The following is a 15335-nucleotide window of genomic DNA, read 5'->3' on the forward strand; positions in this document are numbered from 1 at the left end:
TGAACAAAGTGTCTTTTATTTGTGACATACAAATACCACCAACGCAAAAAGAGATCACTTTTTCCTTCGATTCCAGTGATAACAAGTTACTAAAGAAAAAATATATCAACAAGAGGTTTATCTTCAAACTTTCCTCTAAAACAAACCAGGAAGGGTTAAAAACAACATACGCATGTGATATAAACATCTGACATCAATGAAAAGATCCCGAAATAGGGTGGACACAACTGAAAAACAAATCTCAAAATTAACATTTGAACATGCCCCCAGTAAACCAAAGAGCCTGATACAAAAGGCCTGCTGTTTCTCAAAACCAAGATTCTGAGGAAAAGGAGAGGCTGCTGGCTGAGAACCGCACGGGGGCGCAACACCAACAACGGGATGAACCGAGGGTCTCAGGAGCGCCTCCTCACCTGGCCGGACCCCCCAGCGGCTCTTGGGAAGCGGCCGAGGTGGCCAGACGAGCAGGGCCCAGCACCACGTGCCCACCTAATCACGGGCTCGGTGCCAAGTGGCCAACAAGGGGAAAGAGACACGTACACTGAACTCACCTTATGTGGGATTGACACTGGGGGCCCTTTTGGTCCCCTTGAGTGGGAGGTATTAGAAATCCAGGATCTAAGACAATAAATACTCATCATTCTGCGTCCTTTGAGAGACAGCAGGGATCAGAGGAAAAACTTTGAATATGCTTCTGTCGTGCCATGATTCTTGGAAGGAGCCCTGCAATGCCCTCCCAGCAGGGAGAACTCCCCTGGGGTAGAATCCCCCAGAGCCCACAGGGCAGGGCAAAGGTGGGCTTATTCCAGTGTAAAGCTGCGAGGCCCTCTCCGAGGGGGAGCGCCACATCCTGCCAGTGGGTCAGGAGCAATTGGGGAGCTCAGCAGAGGGCAGGGCTGGGGGAAGGAGGCCGCGTGCACAGGTCCTGCACAGGCAGGGACCTGGGGGAGAAGCAGGAACAGCTCTGGGGAGACCCACCGGCAGAGGCGGCCTGAGTCAGGGCAGAGGTGGGGCGTGAGGTCAGAAGGACCGACAGACCTGGGGAGCAACCTCACCAAGGCAGAGCCTGGGACGCTCCCTAAAGCAGAGCTCAAGGCCATCCCAGGGGAGGCGTTAGGTGTTTTCCTGGATAAGAATTTGGTCATTTCTTCCCTGGAAGGGGAACAAGGTCTGACGACCAGGGTGAGTCCATGCTCTGACCCTGCACCCTCTTTAGCCGCCTCCCGGCTCCCCGCCTGCTGCCACAGGTGATCCCAGAGAGAAAAGCAGCTGTCCCGCCACCGAGAGGCATACCTGCTGCAGCCTGCGCTGCCAGCCAGGGCAGTGGCACCAGTGCCTCAGAGGCAGTGAGGCGCGAGGCTAGGGAGGGCAGGCAGAGGGGCCTGCTGCTGGCTGGGGGCTCTCTGAATAGGGAGTGGCAGCAGGGAGGGGTACGCCACCTTCAGAGAGCTAACAGCACCAAGACATGAGCAGAAACGGCATTAAGTAAGCCAAGAACAAGGGGTCCCTCTGGGGGAAGAGAAGGGGCTCCCTGATGTAATTCCCCCCTTGAGAGTAAGAACAGGGGTACCTGGGGTGGGGTGAGAGGCAGGGGAGAAAGTGGCGAGAGGTGATGGAGAAGAGAGGCTTTTTTCTAGGAAATCAAGAGGTGAAGCTCAGGATGCAGCCAGAGAAGCCACGGTCCCCATGGCAGGCCCCACTCACACCTGTTCCTGGTCCTCTCGGCCCCTCCCTGACAGCAATGGAGAAGGAAGCAGCCTTCCTGCCGGAGTCGGCTGGTCCCTGGGGCCAAGTCCACGCTACCTGTGGGTCCATAAAGGCACAGCCGAAAGAGACCCCCCCGCTTCCCTGTGTCTCGGCACCAAGGACCTTCCCAGGTCTCCATCAGAGCATCCCACCCAGGACACAGGAGTCTCTCTGAAGCCTCTCTCTACGCTCAGACCTGCCCCGAGTCCATCCTCTTTGGGAACCAGCCAGACCCTGACCCAGGGCTCCAGGCCTTTCATAAAGGTGGGTATAAACACTCCATCTGTCCAGCTGTGGGTGTGGTGGGGAGGGGGCTTGTCACGAGTCCAGCTGGAGGGACATCGGAGAATCCCACCCAAGGGCGCAAGAGCCGCGTGAGAAGGCGGCCACTGTGAGAGGCCGCGCCTCGTGCCCAGGCCGCCGCCGCCTCTTCCGGCAGCATCCTCTCCTCTCTGCTCCCTCCCGGCCCCCGCTCTTCTAGGAGAGAGCAGGAGGGGCAGCGCGGACCGCTCCTCCCCGGGGCTGTGCGCTCTCAGGGGGCAGCCCGGCACAGGCAGGGCTGAGGAGGCCACAGCTCTGAGGGCAGCCAGCAGGCGGCGTGAGACGGGGAGGACCGGCCTGGGAGGGGCGTCCTGGTCTGGGAGTTCAGTGGCAGCAGCCACCACAGTGCCCGCCCGCATGGGAGTGCTGGCTGTCCCCAAACTTGGTTCTCCGGCTCAGGATCTCATAGGAGCAGTCCTCCCCACAGCAACCGGACATGCTCGGGGAGGAGTCGTCGATCTCAAATCTGCAGGCAGGCAGGAGGAAAGGGCCGGCTACGGGGGGCTGACCGCCTTCCTCCCCAGGAGCGAGGGCTCAGGAGCAGGGCCAGGGACCACGCCATCTCCCCAGTCCCCAACCCCCATGGACCTCTGGGCGGGGAGCTCAGGTGTCAGGACAAGCAGGGAAAAGGACACTGGGGCAGGCAGCTGCTGCTACCGCCCAGAGGGTGCCACACCGGGGCCCAGCTCCTTACTGTAGCGCTTCTCTGAAGAACTGGTAGGCGCCATGATTGTGCTTAAATACCGTTAACATAACTTTCTTCATCTGTGTGCTGAGAAGAAAGCAGAGAGAACCTTCCAGGAAGAGAAGCAGGTGCTAAACCATGCCTGCTCTCTCATGTCTGCCTGCTGTCTCCCGTTAACTCCTGGCAGGCATTCCCGAGCCCCGACTCCAGCCTGCCTCAGGACACCCATCGCACGCAGTGCCGTGGCTGACCAGGCCCCGCCGGACTGGCTGGCTCTCCACGTCCTTCCCGCAGCGCCGCCGCGCAGGCACAGGACAGGCTCTCACAGGTGCTTGCTGCACGGAGCCATATATGACGAAGATCTGGGGGCACGGCAGGCAGGGAGCATCTGCCGGAGAGGGCTCTAGATGCCTTTCTTCCAGAACATCCCTACAACCCTTGTCCCTCACAAAGGAGGCCCCAGAGGCAGCTCCTTCCAACTGAGTGACACACAGGAGGCCCTTACCTGTTGGCCATGAGCTGCAGGATCTGTATGAGGAATTTCCCCAGGCCTTTCCGCCGCACCTTGCTCTCCAGCTGCACCTCGTAGCTGTGTGAGGAAAGCAGGGGTGAGTGTGAAGGGGGTGCAGGGCTTGCCACGGCCCCGGACACGCACGCTGCACTCTGCCGCCTGGAGCGCCTCGTCCCCCAGCGCCACCCCCAGGCCGGGGCTCCTACCAGTACAGGACTTCATCTCCACACTCCACGTCAAACCGGAAGTGAGAAAAGGCCACAGGGACGGAACTGTTTTCCCAAGCGATGAGGTACCAGGCTCGGTCATCTGTCATCTCCTCGCGTTTCTCTCGGTCCTTCCAGCCCCACTCGCTCTGCTCATACCTGGGAGACGGGGGCCGTCAGGGCAGGGCCCCCGGAGAGGACAGCCAGGCTCCCCTCCCGCAGGGCGCGCTTACATGGCCTGCATGTTGGTCTTGGTCAGGTCGAAGGCCCAATCCACGGTGGCGGGCGCCAGGCCGGACACGCGCTTACACTCAATGGAGACGTTGAGCCTGAGAAGAGCAAAGAGGCGTCTGGGGCCGCCCACTGCCCTGACAGCTGACAACGAGGCGCGTCTGCCAATCGACAGAGAAAAGCCGAGCCCGGAAGGACGCGACTACAGAAGGTGCCTGTGAAGGAACTGAGCCTTTCTGGCTGAGATTAACGACTGTCATCACCAGCCCACCACCCTGACCACAAGCCCGCTTCCTGCCTCCCGGCCCGGCCCTTATCAGACTTAGCACTTTGTAAACTGCTGTCCCCTCTGCTCTCTGCGCCTCCCTGTACCTCGTCATAAACACTCCCGTCCTCTGGGTTCCCTTAGTTCCTGCCCTTGGGCCTTTTTCCTGTTGCTTTCTTTTTTTTTTTCTTTCTAGGGCCGCACCCACAGCATATGGAGGTTCCCAGGTTAGGGGTCTAATCGGAACTATAGCCACCAGCCTACGCCACAGCCACAGCCACGCCAGATCCAAGCCAAGCCGCATCTGCAACCTATACCACAGCTCTCGGCAACACCAGACCCATAGCCCACTGAGCGAGGCCAGGGATCGAACCTGCAACCTCATGGTTCCTAGTCGGATTCATTGCCGCTGCACCATGACAGGAACTCCTGCTTTCGTTTCCAAACCAAGTCCCCACTGGGCTCCGTGGGACCTCTTCCTTCTTCGCCACCAATCGCACCTGCGAAGGCGGCTGGGCGACACAGGCCCTTCAGGAGACTGGCCCACATCCCACTGAGGAGCCCGCCTGCTGCTTCCTATGAGGACACTGTGGCTGCTCGCAGCGGATGCAACAGGGCAGATCGGGTGCTGTGAAATCCTATTCTCCAGGTAGTGCCACATTCGGAAAGGACTGACACGACTCCTCAGAGGGCATCACCACTGGAATCCACCGTCGTCTCCGCTGACTGGCACACCACATGAGGGGCACAGGCAGCAGCCTTGTAAATTCGGAACTTCCTGGCTCTGAAGAGCCCTCCTTTCTTTCTAAGTACTGCCCAAACGCAGCACTGCACCTGTCTTAGTTATAAATTTTCCAAAGGCAGGTTTGCAAGTATAAAATTCTCCACTGAAATACATGAAAGGAGGACCACAGCCACACAAATCGCATACCCTTCCAGGTACCCAATGAGCCCAGAGTCAGCTGGCAATGCCGGCTTCAATGATCCGTTTCTGGAAGCCAGTGGGAGTGTGGAATAGGGGAGTCCGAGAGATCACGGTAAGAAACCTCTAAACTGTGACAAAGGGCTTCCCAGAAGTTGACTGACAAAGCTTGGAGGGGGAACCCTCATGTATCTGGTCACAGGTAGCAAGGAGAGTACACGGACGTGATGCTCCAACATCCAGACGCAGCTGCGACAGGCACACGTAGTGTCACCTACCGCGGGGCTTCCTTCGGGATGCATGTCTTCACGTTTGTCTTATCTTGTTCATTAAAATACTCACACCACCTGCTCTTTACAGAGCTGGGTATGTTCTCTGTCCTTAAAACAACCTTGCGATTTTGGCATCATCGCTCCATGGAATGGATAAGGATGAGGCTAGATGAGCATGCTGACTTATCCAAATACAGTTAAGAGGCACAGTTATGATTCCGACCCACAGCTATGATTCCATAAAATCACAGCCCGTTTTCCCTCAGCCAACAGCATCTCAGGTAGGACGGATCACATCACCTATTTCATAAACCAAAGGAACAGAAAGGGGAGGGCTGCTTTAATCCAGCTCCTACAGTAAACTGATTTTTTTTTTTTTTTTTTTTTTTGCTTTGTAGGGTTGCACCCGCGGCATATGGAGGTTTCCAGGCTAGGGGTCTAATTGGAGCTACAGCTGCCAGCCTACACCACAGCCACAGCAATGCAGGATCCAAGCTGCGTCTGTGACCTACACCACAGCTCCCGGCAACGCCAGATCCTTAACCCACTGAGCAAAGCCAGGGATCGAACTCGCTACCTTATGGTTCCTGCTGTGTCACAGCAGGAACTCCCTAAACTGGACTGACGAAAAGAACACTAGGTATGGTGACGCGCACCCATCTAGCCTTTAGTATGTTCCAGGCACTGACACTCTACCTCGGATCCTCCTGACAACCCCATGAGGAAGATACTATTTTTTTCTCTTTTTGGGGGTCTTTTTAGGACCACACTCACGGCATATGGAAGTTCCCAGGCAAGGGGTCGAATCGGAGCTGCAGCTGCCGGCCTACGCCGAGGCCACAGTGATGCAGGATCTGAGCCGCCTCTGCAACCTACACTACAGCTCACAGCAATGCCAGATCCTTATCCCACTGAGCAGGGCCAGGGATTAAACCCACATCCTCATGGATACTGAGCCAAAATGGGAACGCCAGAGGAAGGTACTATTATTAGACCCATTTCTGATTCAAAAGATGAAGCAGAGAGAAGTTAAGCCTTTGCCCAAGGTCACAAAGCCAGTATATATCATACTATATACTCCGGGAAAGAACGCTGGACTGGGAATTAAAAGCCCCCTCAGCCGCCAGGAAGAAACTCCATAAGCTCAGCCATCTCAGCTCCTCAGAGCTTCAGCTTCCCCCTGCATGAAGGGAGGGAGTCTGCCTACATGATTTTTCAAGCTTAATTCAGCTCCATGGTTCTCCGTCTAAAGAGAGTAACAAGTCCCAAAGAGACATCAGTCTGAGATTGGGCAACCTTTGCCCATTTGCAGATTTGCTCAATTTTATAACAACGGGGTACTGGCCATCGTTTCTACTTTTTCATTAACAAAGAAGAATGAGAAAGTCTGGGTCTGAAGGAGCTGACTCTGCAAAGGTGACTCCCTGAAGACACTCAAAGGGACCAGAGTTAGGAACGCTGAACACTCACCCATTCCGATCGTATTTCTTGAACACGGGGAAGGCCTCCAACGGGTCTCCGAGCTGCGGAGGGAAAGGAAAGAAGAGATGCACACACACTCGCCTGGCAGTCACAGGCTCTGGCGTACTCCGTGCGGCCCCACGCAAGGGCTCAGCTTCCAGGCCCAGGAGCAGCCCTTACACAGACCCTCCCTTTGCTTCAGCTCTGAAATCACACGTAGCAGGGAGGCTCTGGTAAGAAGGCCTGACAGAGTGGAGTTAGCTTCCTTGGACCAGGTAAGACGAGACCTTACTGCTGAACATCAAGACTGGCCTCTGGGCATGAAACCTGCTCAGGGCTCACCTGACCTGAGAGAGGAGTGAGGCCCCTTGATCACTCCTAAGGGGCCCCCCAACTAACCCCACCTGCTCAAAACCCAAAATGGAAAATCATGTCCCTGTGTCACATCCTTGTAAGTGTGACTGTTTACCAAGTGACTAAAGAATAACAAAAACTGCGACGTGGACATGGCTTGGATCTGGCGTGGCTGTGGCTGTGGTGTGCGCCAGCAGCTGTAGCTCTGATTTGACCCCTGGCCTGGGAACTTCCATGTGTCACAGGTGTGGCCCTAAAAAATAATTAATTAAAAAATAGGAGTTCCTGTTGTGGCGCAGTGATTGGCGAATCCGACTAGGAACCATGAGGTTGCAGGTTCGGTCCCGGCCCTTGCTCAGTGGGTTAAGGATCTGGTATTGCTATGAGCTGTGGTGTAGGTTGTAGGCGCGGCTCGGATCCCGCGTTGCTGTGGCTCTGGCATAGGTTGGTGGCTACAGCTCCGATTGGACCCCTAGCCTGGGAATCTCCATATGCCGCGGGAGCGGCCCAAGAAATAGCAAAAAGACAAAAAAATAAATAAATAAAAAATTTTTTAAAATTAAAAAAATAAAAAATAAATAAAAACCTGCCAGGTGAACAGAGACAGGAAGGGTGACCAAAATTCCTCCAGTTCTGTTGGAAAAGTGAGCCTCTCCCAGGCAGGCCCACCAGGTGCTCAGAATCACAGCCACTCCTCCCCTAACTGTGGCCCCTTGAAACCGGGCTACTGCATTCCCCTGTCCCCGGCACAGCTGGTGGCACCTCATGGGCAGGCAATAAATGTTTGAAGGGGAGAATGAGAAAAAACTATACTGCATTTTACAGGGAGGTTTCCTCCGCCCAAATGCAAAACCCTCACAAAAATGTCTCCAGGAGTTCCCGTCGTGGCGCAGTGGTTAACGAATCCGACTAGGAACCATGAGGTTGCGGGTTCGGTCCCTGCCCTTGCTCAGTGGGTTAACGATCCGGCGTTGCCGTGAGCTGTGGTGTAGGTTGCAGACGCGGCTCGGATCCCGCGTTGCTGTGGCTCTGGCGTAGGCCGGTGGCTACAGCTCCGATTCAACCCCTAGCCTGGGAACCTCCATATGCCGCAGGAGCGGCCCAAGAAATAGCAACAACAACAAAAGACAAAAAGACAGGAAAAAAAAAAAAATGTCTCCAGAACCTCTTCTAGTGGTAAGGAAGAAGCCCCAGAGAGAAGCAGCCACTTTCACTTGAAGCCACACCTCCCTGCACACCTGGGCCAACCCCCCCCAACTCTCCCAGCCTCCCAGATAGGACCGTTTGGTGGCAGAGGTGTGGATGGGTAGTAACACAGTTCTGCCACAGGGTGGCACCAGAAGTAGTCAAATTAAAAGCCAAGCTGAACTTGCAGAAGGGAGGGATAGAAGGAGGGGACTCACCCTGTTGGCGGCGTCCACTTTGGCACAGACGGCATCCATGGCTGCTCGCTCTTCCAACCGCTTCTGTTTCTTCTCCTTTGCTTTGCTCGACTTCCTCTGTAACATGGAAAACAAAGGTGGCCAAAGACCTGTGTTTGACTTTCCCTTTGGAGACCCAAACGGGTCAGTCCCAGATCACAGGCCTGGTCTCAGTGCCAGGACTCGGGATCTGGGTGGCTGCACGCTTGGTGGGGTAGCAAAGATCCCAGCACTTCCTAGTTGTGAGCCCTTGGGAGCGTCAGGAGACGTCGCAGCTTCCCTGTCAGAAGAATGCTAACCCTCAGGACCACCGGGTCACTCTGAGGACCCAGGGAGAGCATGTGACAAGACCTGAGGCAGAGCCTGGGCCCTAGCAGGTGCCTAATAAATATTCACCCCTTCACACCCTCCTAAGGAGATAACAAGTAATTTCAGACACATTCAGGGCAGGTTTCAGGGAGGCGATGGCATCTGAGGTAGCTGCTGACAGCTGTTCCTAAGGATAAATTTATTTAAAATCTTTTCAGTGACTTCTGGCTTCAGGAGACAAAGACCTGGACTGGGGGCAGCCCCTTTGGAAGCTGGGTCCCCTTTCTAAGCTAGGACCAGGCACTCTGCCTTAAGGAGATGGAGCTGTTTCCAGGAACAGCTGCTCGGCCAAGGCCAATGAGTGGTGAGCACAACAAGCGACAAGGGCAGAGTGAAGGGCCCCCAGGGGTTCACCTGGGGACAGGGGCCATACCGACATGTGGTCAGCAGAGCCAAGCTGCAGGCCCACAGGCAGCAGGGAGGAGCAAAGGGAGGCTGTCCTCACACAGAGAGGCACACTGCAAACCGCTCAGGAGTGCGTCCAGAGCAGATCCCACCTGGAGGCTCGTGGCAGGTTTTCTCAAGTCTAAAGGGACTCTCCTATCCTCCTGCAAACACAGGGAAAAGAGCCCTAGCTCTGGGGTCCGACAGCCCTTGTCCAAAGCCTCTTTTTGCCCTTCACTCCCTTCGGGTCGTAGAAGACACGACCATTCTCTGAGCCTCCTCTCTTCACCTGGGGACACGTGGGGCTCTAAACACCTCCTCTGAAGTAGTCAGCCCGTGAGGGTTACTGTGAAATGGCAGTTCTCACTGCCAAGGAGGAGCAGAGCAGCACATCATCCGGGGGTGCTTGCCCACCCAGCCCGAGTCCTGAAGGCACCCCACAGGCCCGGGGAAGCTGGCGCTGCTTTTTACCAACCGCGCTGCCTCTTCCGACCCCACCCAACTTCTCTGACCTCACCAGAGAGAGGTTTACTACCTCCAATCTCACCTTTCACTGGCCTGGGAAAGGGCGACCTGATAAAACCAGCTGCTGGATAAATTCTACCCTCGGTTCCCCAAGGAATGACACTGCTTAACTCCGACTGCAAGCAACCAGGAGGCAAGCGTTCAGCTCCCGGGAACTCACAGGCCTCTGCTCTTGGAGGTAGAGACTCGCCCAGCACCAGCTGCTGCTACCCGCAGGCTGAGCACCATGCAGGAAGTCCAGCTAGAACCCACTTCTCACCTCCCTGGAGGAGGAAACAAACAGAACAGACTGGCTTCATAACGCTGGGATCTGGAGACAGAACTGGCCCTTCTCTTCCACAAAGAAGCTTTAGAGCATCCATTTTCTTTCTCTGGAATCTGAGTTTCTTTTTTTCTTTTTCTTTGCTTTTTTAGGGCCACACCCGCGGCATATGGAGATTCCCAGGCCAAGGGTCAAATCGGAGCTACAGCTGCTGGCCTACACCACAGCCACAGCCACAGCCACATGGGATCCTTAACCCACTGGTCAAGGCCAGGGATCAAACCCATGTGCTCATGGATACCAGTCAGTTCGTTTCTGCTGTGTCACGATGGGAACTCCGGAATCTGTGTTGCAGGACAACGCTGAGAGATACATTCATCTCGCAAAAATCTTTCACAAACCTCATCTGGTTCAATTCTCAGGACAGAAACCATCACCTTCCTTCACACAAGAAAGTGAGGCTCAAAGGGATGGCGGGACTCCTTCAGAGTTCCCAGGAGCAACGGCGGAGGGGAGACTCTATCCCGGGGCTGGGCTGCTCAGCGTCGGCCCCGCCAGCTGCTTCCCCCTGGGAGAGCCGGATTGGGCGTCAAAGATCTCAGCTCCCCCAAGACAAGGGCGAGATGAGACCTCAGGAGCCCCGGAGGCCACCACTCGGGGGTTCAGTTCTCGTTACCTTCTGGCTTGGTAACAGCTGGCACGACATGCCCGCACAGTGCCCCCCAGACCCCACCTCCTCCACACTGATGCAGGGGAAAGGAAGAGAGAAACCCGAGACAGAAGGTCGTGGGGCCACGCGCCGGGCCAGAAAGAACATGCGCTTTGGCACCAAACAGGCCAGGCCCCTGCTTCTCCTGCCACCCCCTGAGCGACTTGTGAAAGAATTCCACCTCCAGAAAAATGGGGGTCCAAATGGGGCCTCCCGGAAGAGCCGCCAGGACAGGTCGGACGTGGGCCCAGCTCCCCAGTGGAGGCCAGCACCCTGCCTCCACCCCACATATTAGCTCGCTCTTAGCGCGACGCAGAGCTGAGGATCAGAGGTGCCGGGAGGACCCAGAATGCACAGACATGTGGGTTCCCACCAGAGTCTCCCGTTTCTAAGCACGAAAAGTAAGCAATTCCTAAGCACAAGCAGCAGGAGGGCCAAGCCCGGGCCTCCAGATTACCGGCTCATGCAAGCAGGGGAATAGGTGAGCCAGGCAATTCTCAGGGAGACTTGGGGCTGCCCCGGCCTGCGGTAATGCGGTAATGCAAAGGCCCCCCGAGCGCCCAGCTGCGTGCACTCGGGGTATGAGGCCGGCTGCAGCAGGCCAGGCCAGGCCAGGCCAGACAGGTGGGGCCTTCCCTCAAAGCCAGCGCGCTAGGGAATGTGGCCTCCTGCGGTTCCCATCAGCTGGTCCTGCCTTGTGGAGGAAAGACTATGCTGCAGGGATACAGGAAAACTCTCCTAATTAAAATGGGAAATAAGCACAGCGAACAGAAAAGCTCGTTGTGCTGAAGGGTCTTTCCCAAAAGAGCTTTATGTGATGAAAAGAGTGTGGGATTTTGAGTCAAGAGACCTGGCTTTCATTCTCAGCTCTCCCACTCGTGACTTTGGGCAAGTTCTTTACTCTTTCCAGCAAGTTCTTCAGTTTCTCTAAACCTCAATTTCCTCATCCATAAAATGGAGCTAACAGTGCTTATACCACATAAGACAATGATAGTACTAGATACAAAAATTCTTTTTTGCCTGGGGGAGGGGGAACCTGCCTGTGACATGTGGAAGTTCCCTGGCCAAGAATCGAACCTGTGCCATAGGAACGACCCGAGCTGTTACAGTGACAATGCTGGATCCTTAACCCCCCCCTGTGCTACAAGGGAACTCCCCAAAATTCTTTATTGTGGGGACTTTTGTTCACAAGGACCTATCTACTGCTGTCGGACACTCTGCTGGTGCTTTAATAAAAATGATTTATTTTAGTCTTTCTAATAACTCAGCAAGGAAGGTGTGCCTACTTCTCTGATGAGGAAACAGGCCCAGAGAGGTCAGATAACTTTCAGGGTCACAGAGCCAGTGAACAGAACTCTCAAAAGAGGTCTTCCCACCACCCTCTCCCTCCACTCCCACCAGACTGTACACTCCACGGGGTGGAGGAGAGTCACATCTGCTCTAGCTGCAGATACCCAGGAACCCAGTTACTGCTCAGCAAACAGCAGGTACTCAGTTCACACCTGCTGAATGAATCCGCTAAGATTCAAATCCAGGTGTGAACCCTGAAGTCCATGCTCCTTCCACTACATCAACTGAATGCACGTGACACCTGCGGTTATAAAGTGTGATGTGTTTTCACATGCAGCTGTGAAACTCCTCCCCTTGCTATCCCTATCAAAAGAGTATCACTATGACTATTCATCATAATGGTAGTTCGATAACTGCTAGGGGATCACACAGAGGAATTAAAAAATAAACACCCAGATGGGGGCAGGAGGCACCTTTTAGAAAAAGAATCTGGCATCCCTCAGGTTTTCATCATCAATGCCTCCATCCCACAAAGAACCCAGGGAAAAAAAAAAAAAAAAACCTGTTTTGGGGGAGACAGAGCTTTAAATTCTAATTTCTAAAGGACAAGATGTGTGTGGAGGCAAGAGGTGAAGAACTTTGCAGCCAACGGTCCTCCACCTGATGCCAGCCCCTCTCAGCCTGTGGTCAGGCTGCCAAACGGAGCAGGGCCTTTTGCGGAGGGCGATCGCCGGCAACCATGACCCTCCTGATACTGAGGTGGGGAGTCCACAGAGCCCATCCACGAAGGAGGAGGATAATGAGAGCGTTTCAGCTCTGCTTCTGGGAGGAAAATTCAAGTCTCTCTTTTGCAGCGAGTTTTAGAAGAGACTAGGTAGGGTCTGGTCTGAAAAACCCATCTATAAAGTATGAGTAATAAGATCAGGGCCCTAAAGGAAGCAGCGAGGATCACAGGATCTCTGAGGCCTGCTGTTTCAACTCCACCAACAAGGAAGTGTTGAACCAGAATGACATGTCATACTTCTTGTTTTCTGCTCAGTCTGGAGCCAGGGACCAAGGTTTACTGGGTTTCCATGAGGGCTGAGGTCTGTGAATTTTCACTAAAATCTAGGTTAAGTTAAATATGGCTAAGGTCTCTAGACTTGACTTTCTACACAGTATCCAAAAGTCCTTGTTGAAACACGACAAATATGTTTTGACATTGAATTACATAAAGTGCTTGGACATGGATTAGACAACTATTTTTGTCTAACAAGTTGATTCATTCAGTCAATACCTATCTGAGTGGAGAGGAAAAAAAAAATCTAGGTTAATAACAGTAGGGACAAACTGAAGTTAAAAATAGCACAAATCTATTTTAGATTACCAAAGGCTGAGAATACAGGCAAAAATAACAACCACTGCTATTTAAGAGGCACCTATGTAGTTGTCTACATCCACCCTCTCACTGGATCCTCACAACTCTCCTAAGAGGGAGGTATCATCAGCCTCGTTACAAAGACAAGGAAATTCAAGTCCCCAAAGGCCATGTCACTGGCACACTATCATGCCACCGGCCAGAGAAGATGAGGCTGGAATGGAGGTCTCTCTGGCTCCAAAGTCAGGGCTTCCTAAAGGTGGTGGAAATTGGATGGAAAAAACTAAGATACAGGGTATTGGGGAGAGCCAGTTACAGTCTTAGCAGAGTGATGCTGCTCTAACTGAGATTTAGGAAGATGAATTCACAGAAAAATGAGAATAAGTTCCTCCCAACTCTCTTCCAGCACATGCCAGGGGAGGCCATAAAATGTACCTCCAGGCGGCCTCCTGCAAAACAGGAGGTCACTATCCATCCGTGGCTGGGCCCATGACCGGTGACCCTCCACTGGCCCCGGGCTCACCTTCTGTACAGCCACCCGCAATAAGAAGACAACTAACAACCCAAGTAATAAGACCCACGTCAGTGCATCTGGGAGCCTTGAAAGCAGGCCTCTGTCGAAAAGGAAGAGAATGTTTTCGGAGCGGGAAGAACCTGGTGGAGACATTTCAAAAGAAACCGGGGAAACTAGCTTCGCTGGGAATCCCAGTAGTGGGAAGCGCAGCGGCCAGGGATTCGGGAGGCCTGAGTCGGGGTCTGGCTCCCAGTCACCCCCTGTGTGACCTTGGCTGGGTGCCCTGCTTCCCTCCAAGCCAGTGTAGGCCTAGAATGTGGGAAGCCGCGAGGCCGGTGCAGCCGGGTGATGGGTGACCCCTGGGGGCGGGGGGGGGGGGAAATAACCCAGGGACTGTGCGGGGGTCTGGGGGAGGCCAAGAAGATAACACATCCTGGAGGAAGTGAGAGGTGGGCGCGACGCGAGGGGCAGGGGGCACCGAGGGGGTGGGGCCCGGAGAAGGGGGCTCCCCAGCAGATTCCCGGGCTGGGCTGAGCGTGGGGACACTCAGTCTGGGGAGGTCGGGTCATGTGGGGGTTGGGGGTCACGTGAGGCCGGAGGGGGTCGGCGTCACGTGAGAGGGGGTTCAAGGAACAAAGGGGGCGCAGGGGGCGAGAGAAGCGGGGAGCCCGTCTAGCCTTCGCGCCTCCTGTCCCTGCCTCACTCACCCCCATGGCGGCAACGGCGGCGGTGGCCCTCAGTTCCTCCTTCCCACACTTGCCGGCAGGGAGGCGGCAACGGCGGCGGCGGCGGCAAAACCTGAGCGGCGGCGGGCCCCGCACCACGCATGCGCTTCGCGGGCTCCCCGCGCGCCCCGGCGGGCACCGCGCCGGCGCAGAGCCGGGGGAGGGGACGAGCCGGGGGAAGGCGCGCAGGTGGAGAGCCGGGGAGGCGGGCAGAGGGTCTCGCACCCGATAGAGGCAGAAGGCGCAGAGCGGCGTCGCTCTGGGGATGACGTAGACAGGGCCCGCCCACCCCTCGCCAGGCTGTGAGTGTAGCTATGGCAACGTCCCGGGAGAAGCGCGCCCCTGGACAGCTGGCTGGGTGGCAGCGCGGTTCCCGAGCTTCGCTCCCTCTCTGCTGCGGGCCAGGGTCTGCCGACGAACAGCCACCTTTCCCAGCCTACCGAACGCATGGAGACCTCTGAAATACCAGCCCCTCCTACAACTCTCGGGCAAAGAGCAAGTCTTTGGGGAAAAAGTCTTTGCCACCTTTTGGTCTTTTATCTAGGTTCCCAGGCTAGGGGTCCAATTGGAGCTCAGCTGCCGGCCTATGCCACAGCCACAGCAACGCGGGATCCGAGCCGCATCTGCGACCTACACCACAGCTCACGGCAACGCCGGATCCTTAACCCACTGAGCGAGGCCAGGGATGTAGCCCTTGTCTTCATGGATACTAGTCAGGTTCCTTAACCACTAGATCTTAAACTCTTGAAATTCCTTTTCTAACCAGAGTCATTCATCCATCTTCTAACTATTCATTCGCTCTCTC

General features: G+C 55.3%; 1 protein-coding gene across 3 annotated transcripts; it reads right to left on the reverse strand.

The window, feature by feature from the left end:
- NAA40 (N-alpha-acetyltransferase 40, NatD catalytic subunit) lies at nucleotides 1–14633 on the reverse strand. 3 transcript variants are annotated; one of them, XM_085010814.1, is made up of 10 exons: nucleotides 14513–14633; nucleotides 9834–9936; nucleotides 9138–9312; nucleotides 8378–8473; nucleotides 6630–6682; nucleotides 3703–3798; nucleotides 3470–3628; nucleotides 3258–3341; nucleotides 2762–2839; nucleotides 1–2533 (listed from the first exon to the last, which is right to left on the reverse strand). In XM_085010814.1, the coding sequence occupies exons 3-10, from the start codon at nucleotides 9141–9143 to the stop codon at nucleotides 2392–2394; spliced, it is 714 nt and encodes a 237-aa protein (XP_084866940.1). In that variant the 5' UTR covers nucleotides 9144–9312; nucleotides 9834–9936; nucleotides 14513–14633; the 3' UTR covers nucleotides 1–2391. The 3 variants fall into 3 exon arrangements, with proteins under 3 accessions (XP_084866940.1, XP_084866941.1, XP_020938548.2); XM_085010815.1 differs by having other exon boundaries at nucleotides 9696–9936; XM_021082889.2 differs by lacking the exons at nucleotides 9138–9312; nucleotides 9834–9936.
- Between the last annotated feature and the right edge of the window lie 702 nt (nucleotides 14634–15335).

This window comes from Sus scrofa, chromosome 2, assembly GCF_054392235.1.
Source record: "Sus scrofa isolate SSC_HxYL_T2T_F1_AM1 chromosome 2, Sscrofa_HxYL_maternal_Yorkshire_Landrace_v2.0, whole genome shotgun sequence".
NCBI classification, from domain to species: domain Eukaryota; kingdom Metazoa; phylum Chordata; class Mammalia; order Artiodactyla; family Suidae; genus Sus; species Sus scrofa.

Excerpts from the sequence above, each read along its gene's own strand:
- NAA40 (XM_021082889.2), bottom strand. Across the intron at positions 6,683-8,377 it reads AAGTGGACGCCGCCAACAGG|CTCGGAGACCCGTTGGAGGC; the intron begins GTGAGTCCCCTC and ends TTCCCTCCGCAG. Across the intron at positions 3,342-3,469 it reads GGAGATGAAGTCCTGTACTG|CTACGAGGTGCAGCTGGAGA; the intron begins GTAGGAGCCCCG and ends TTCCTCACACAG.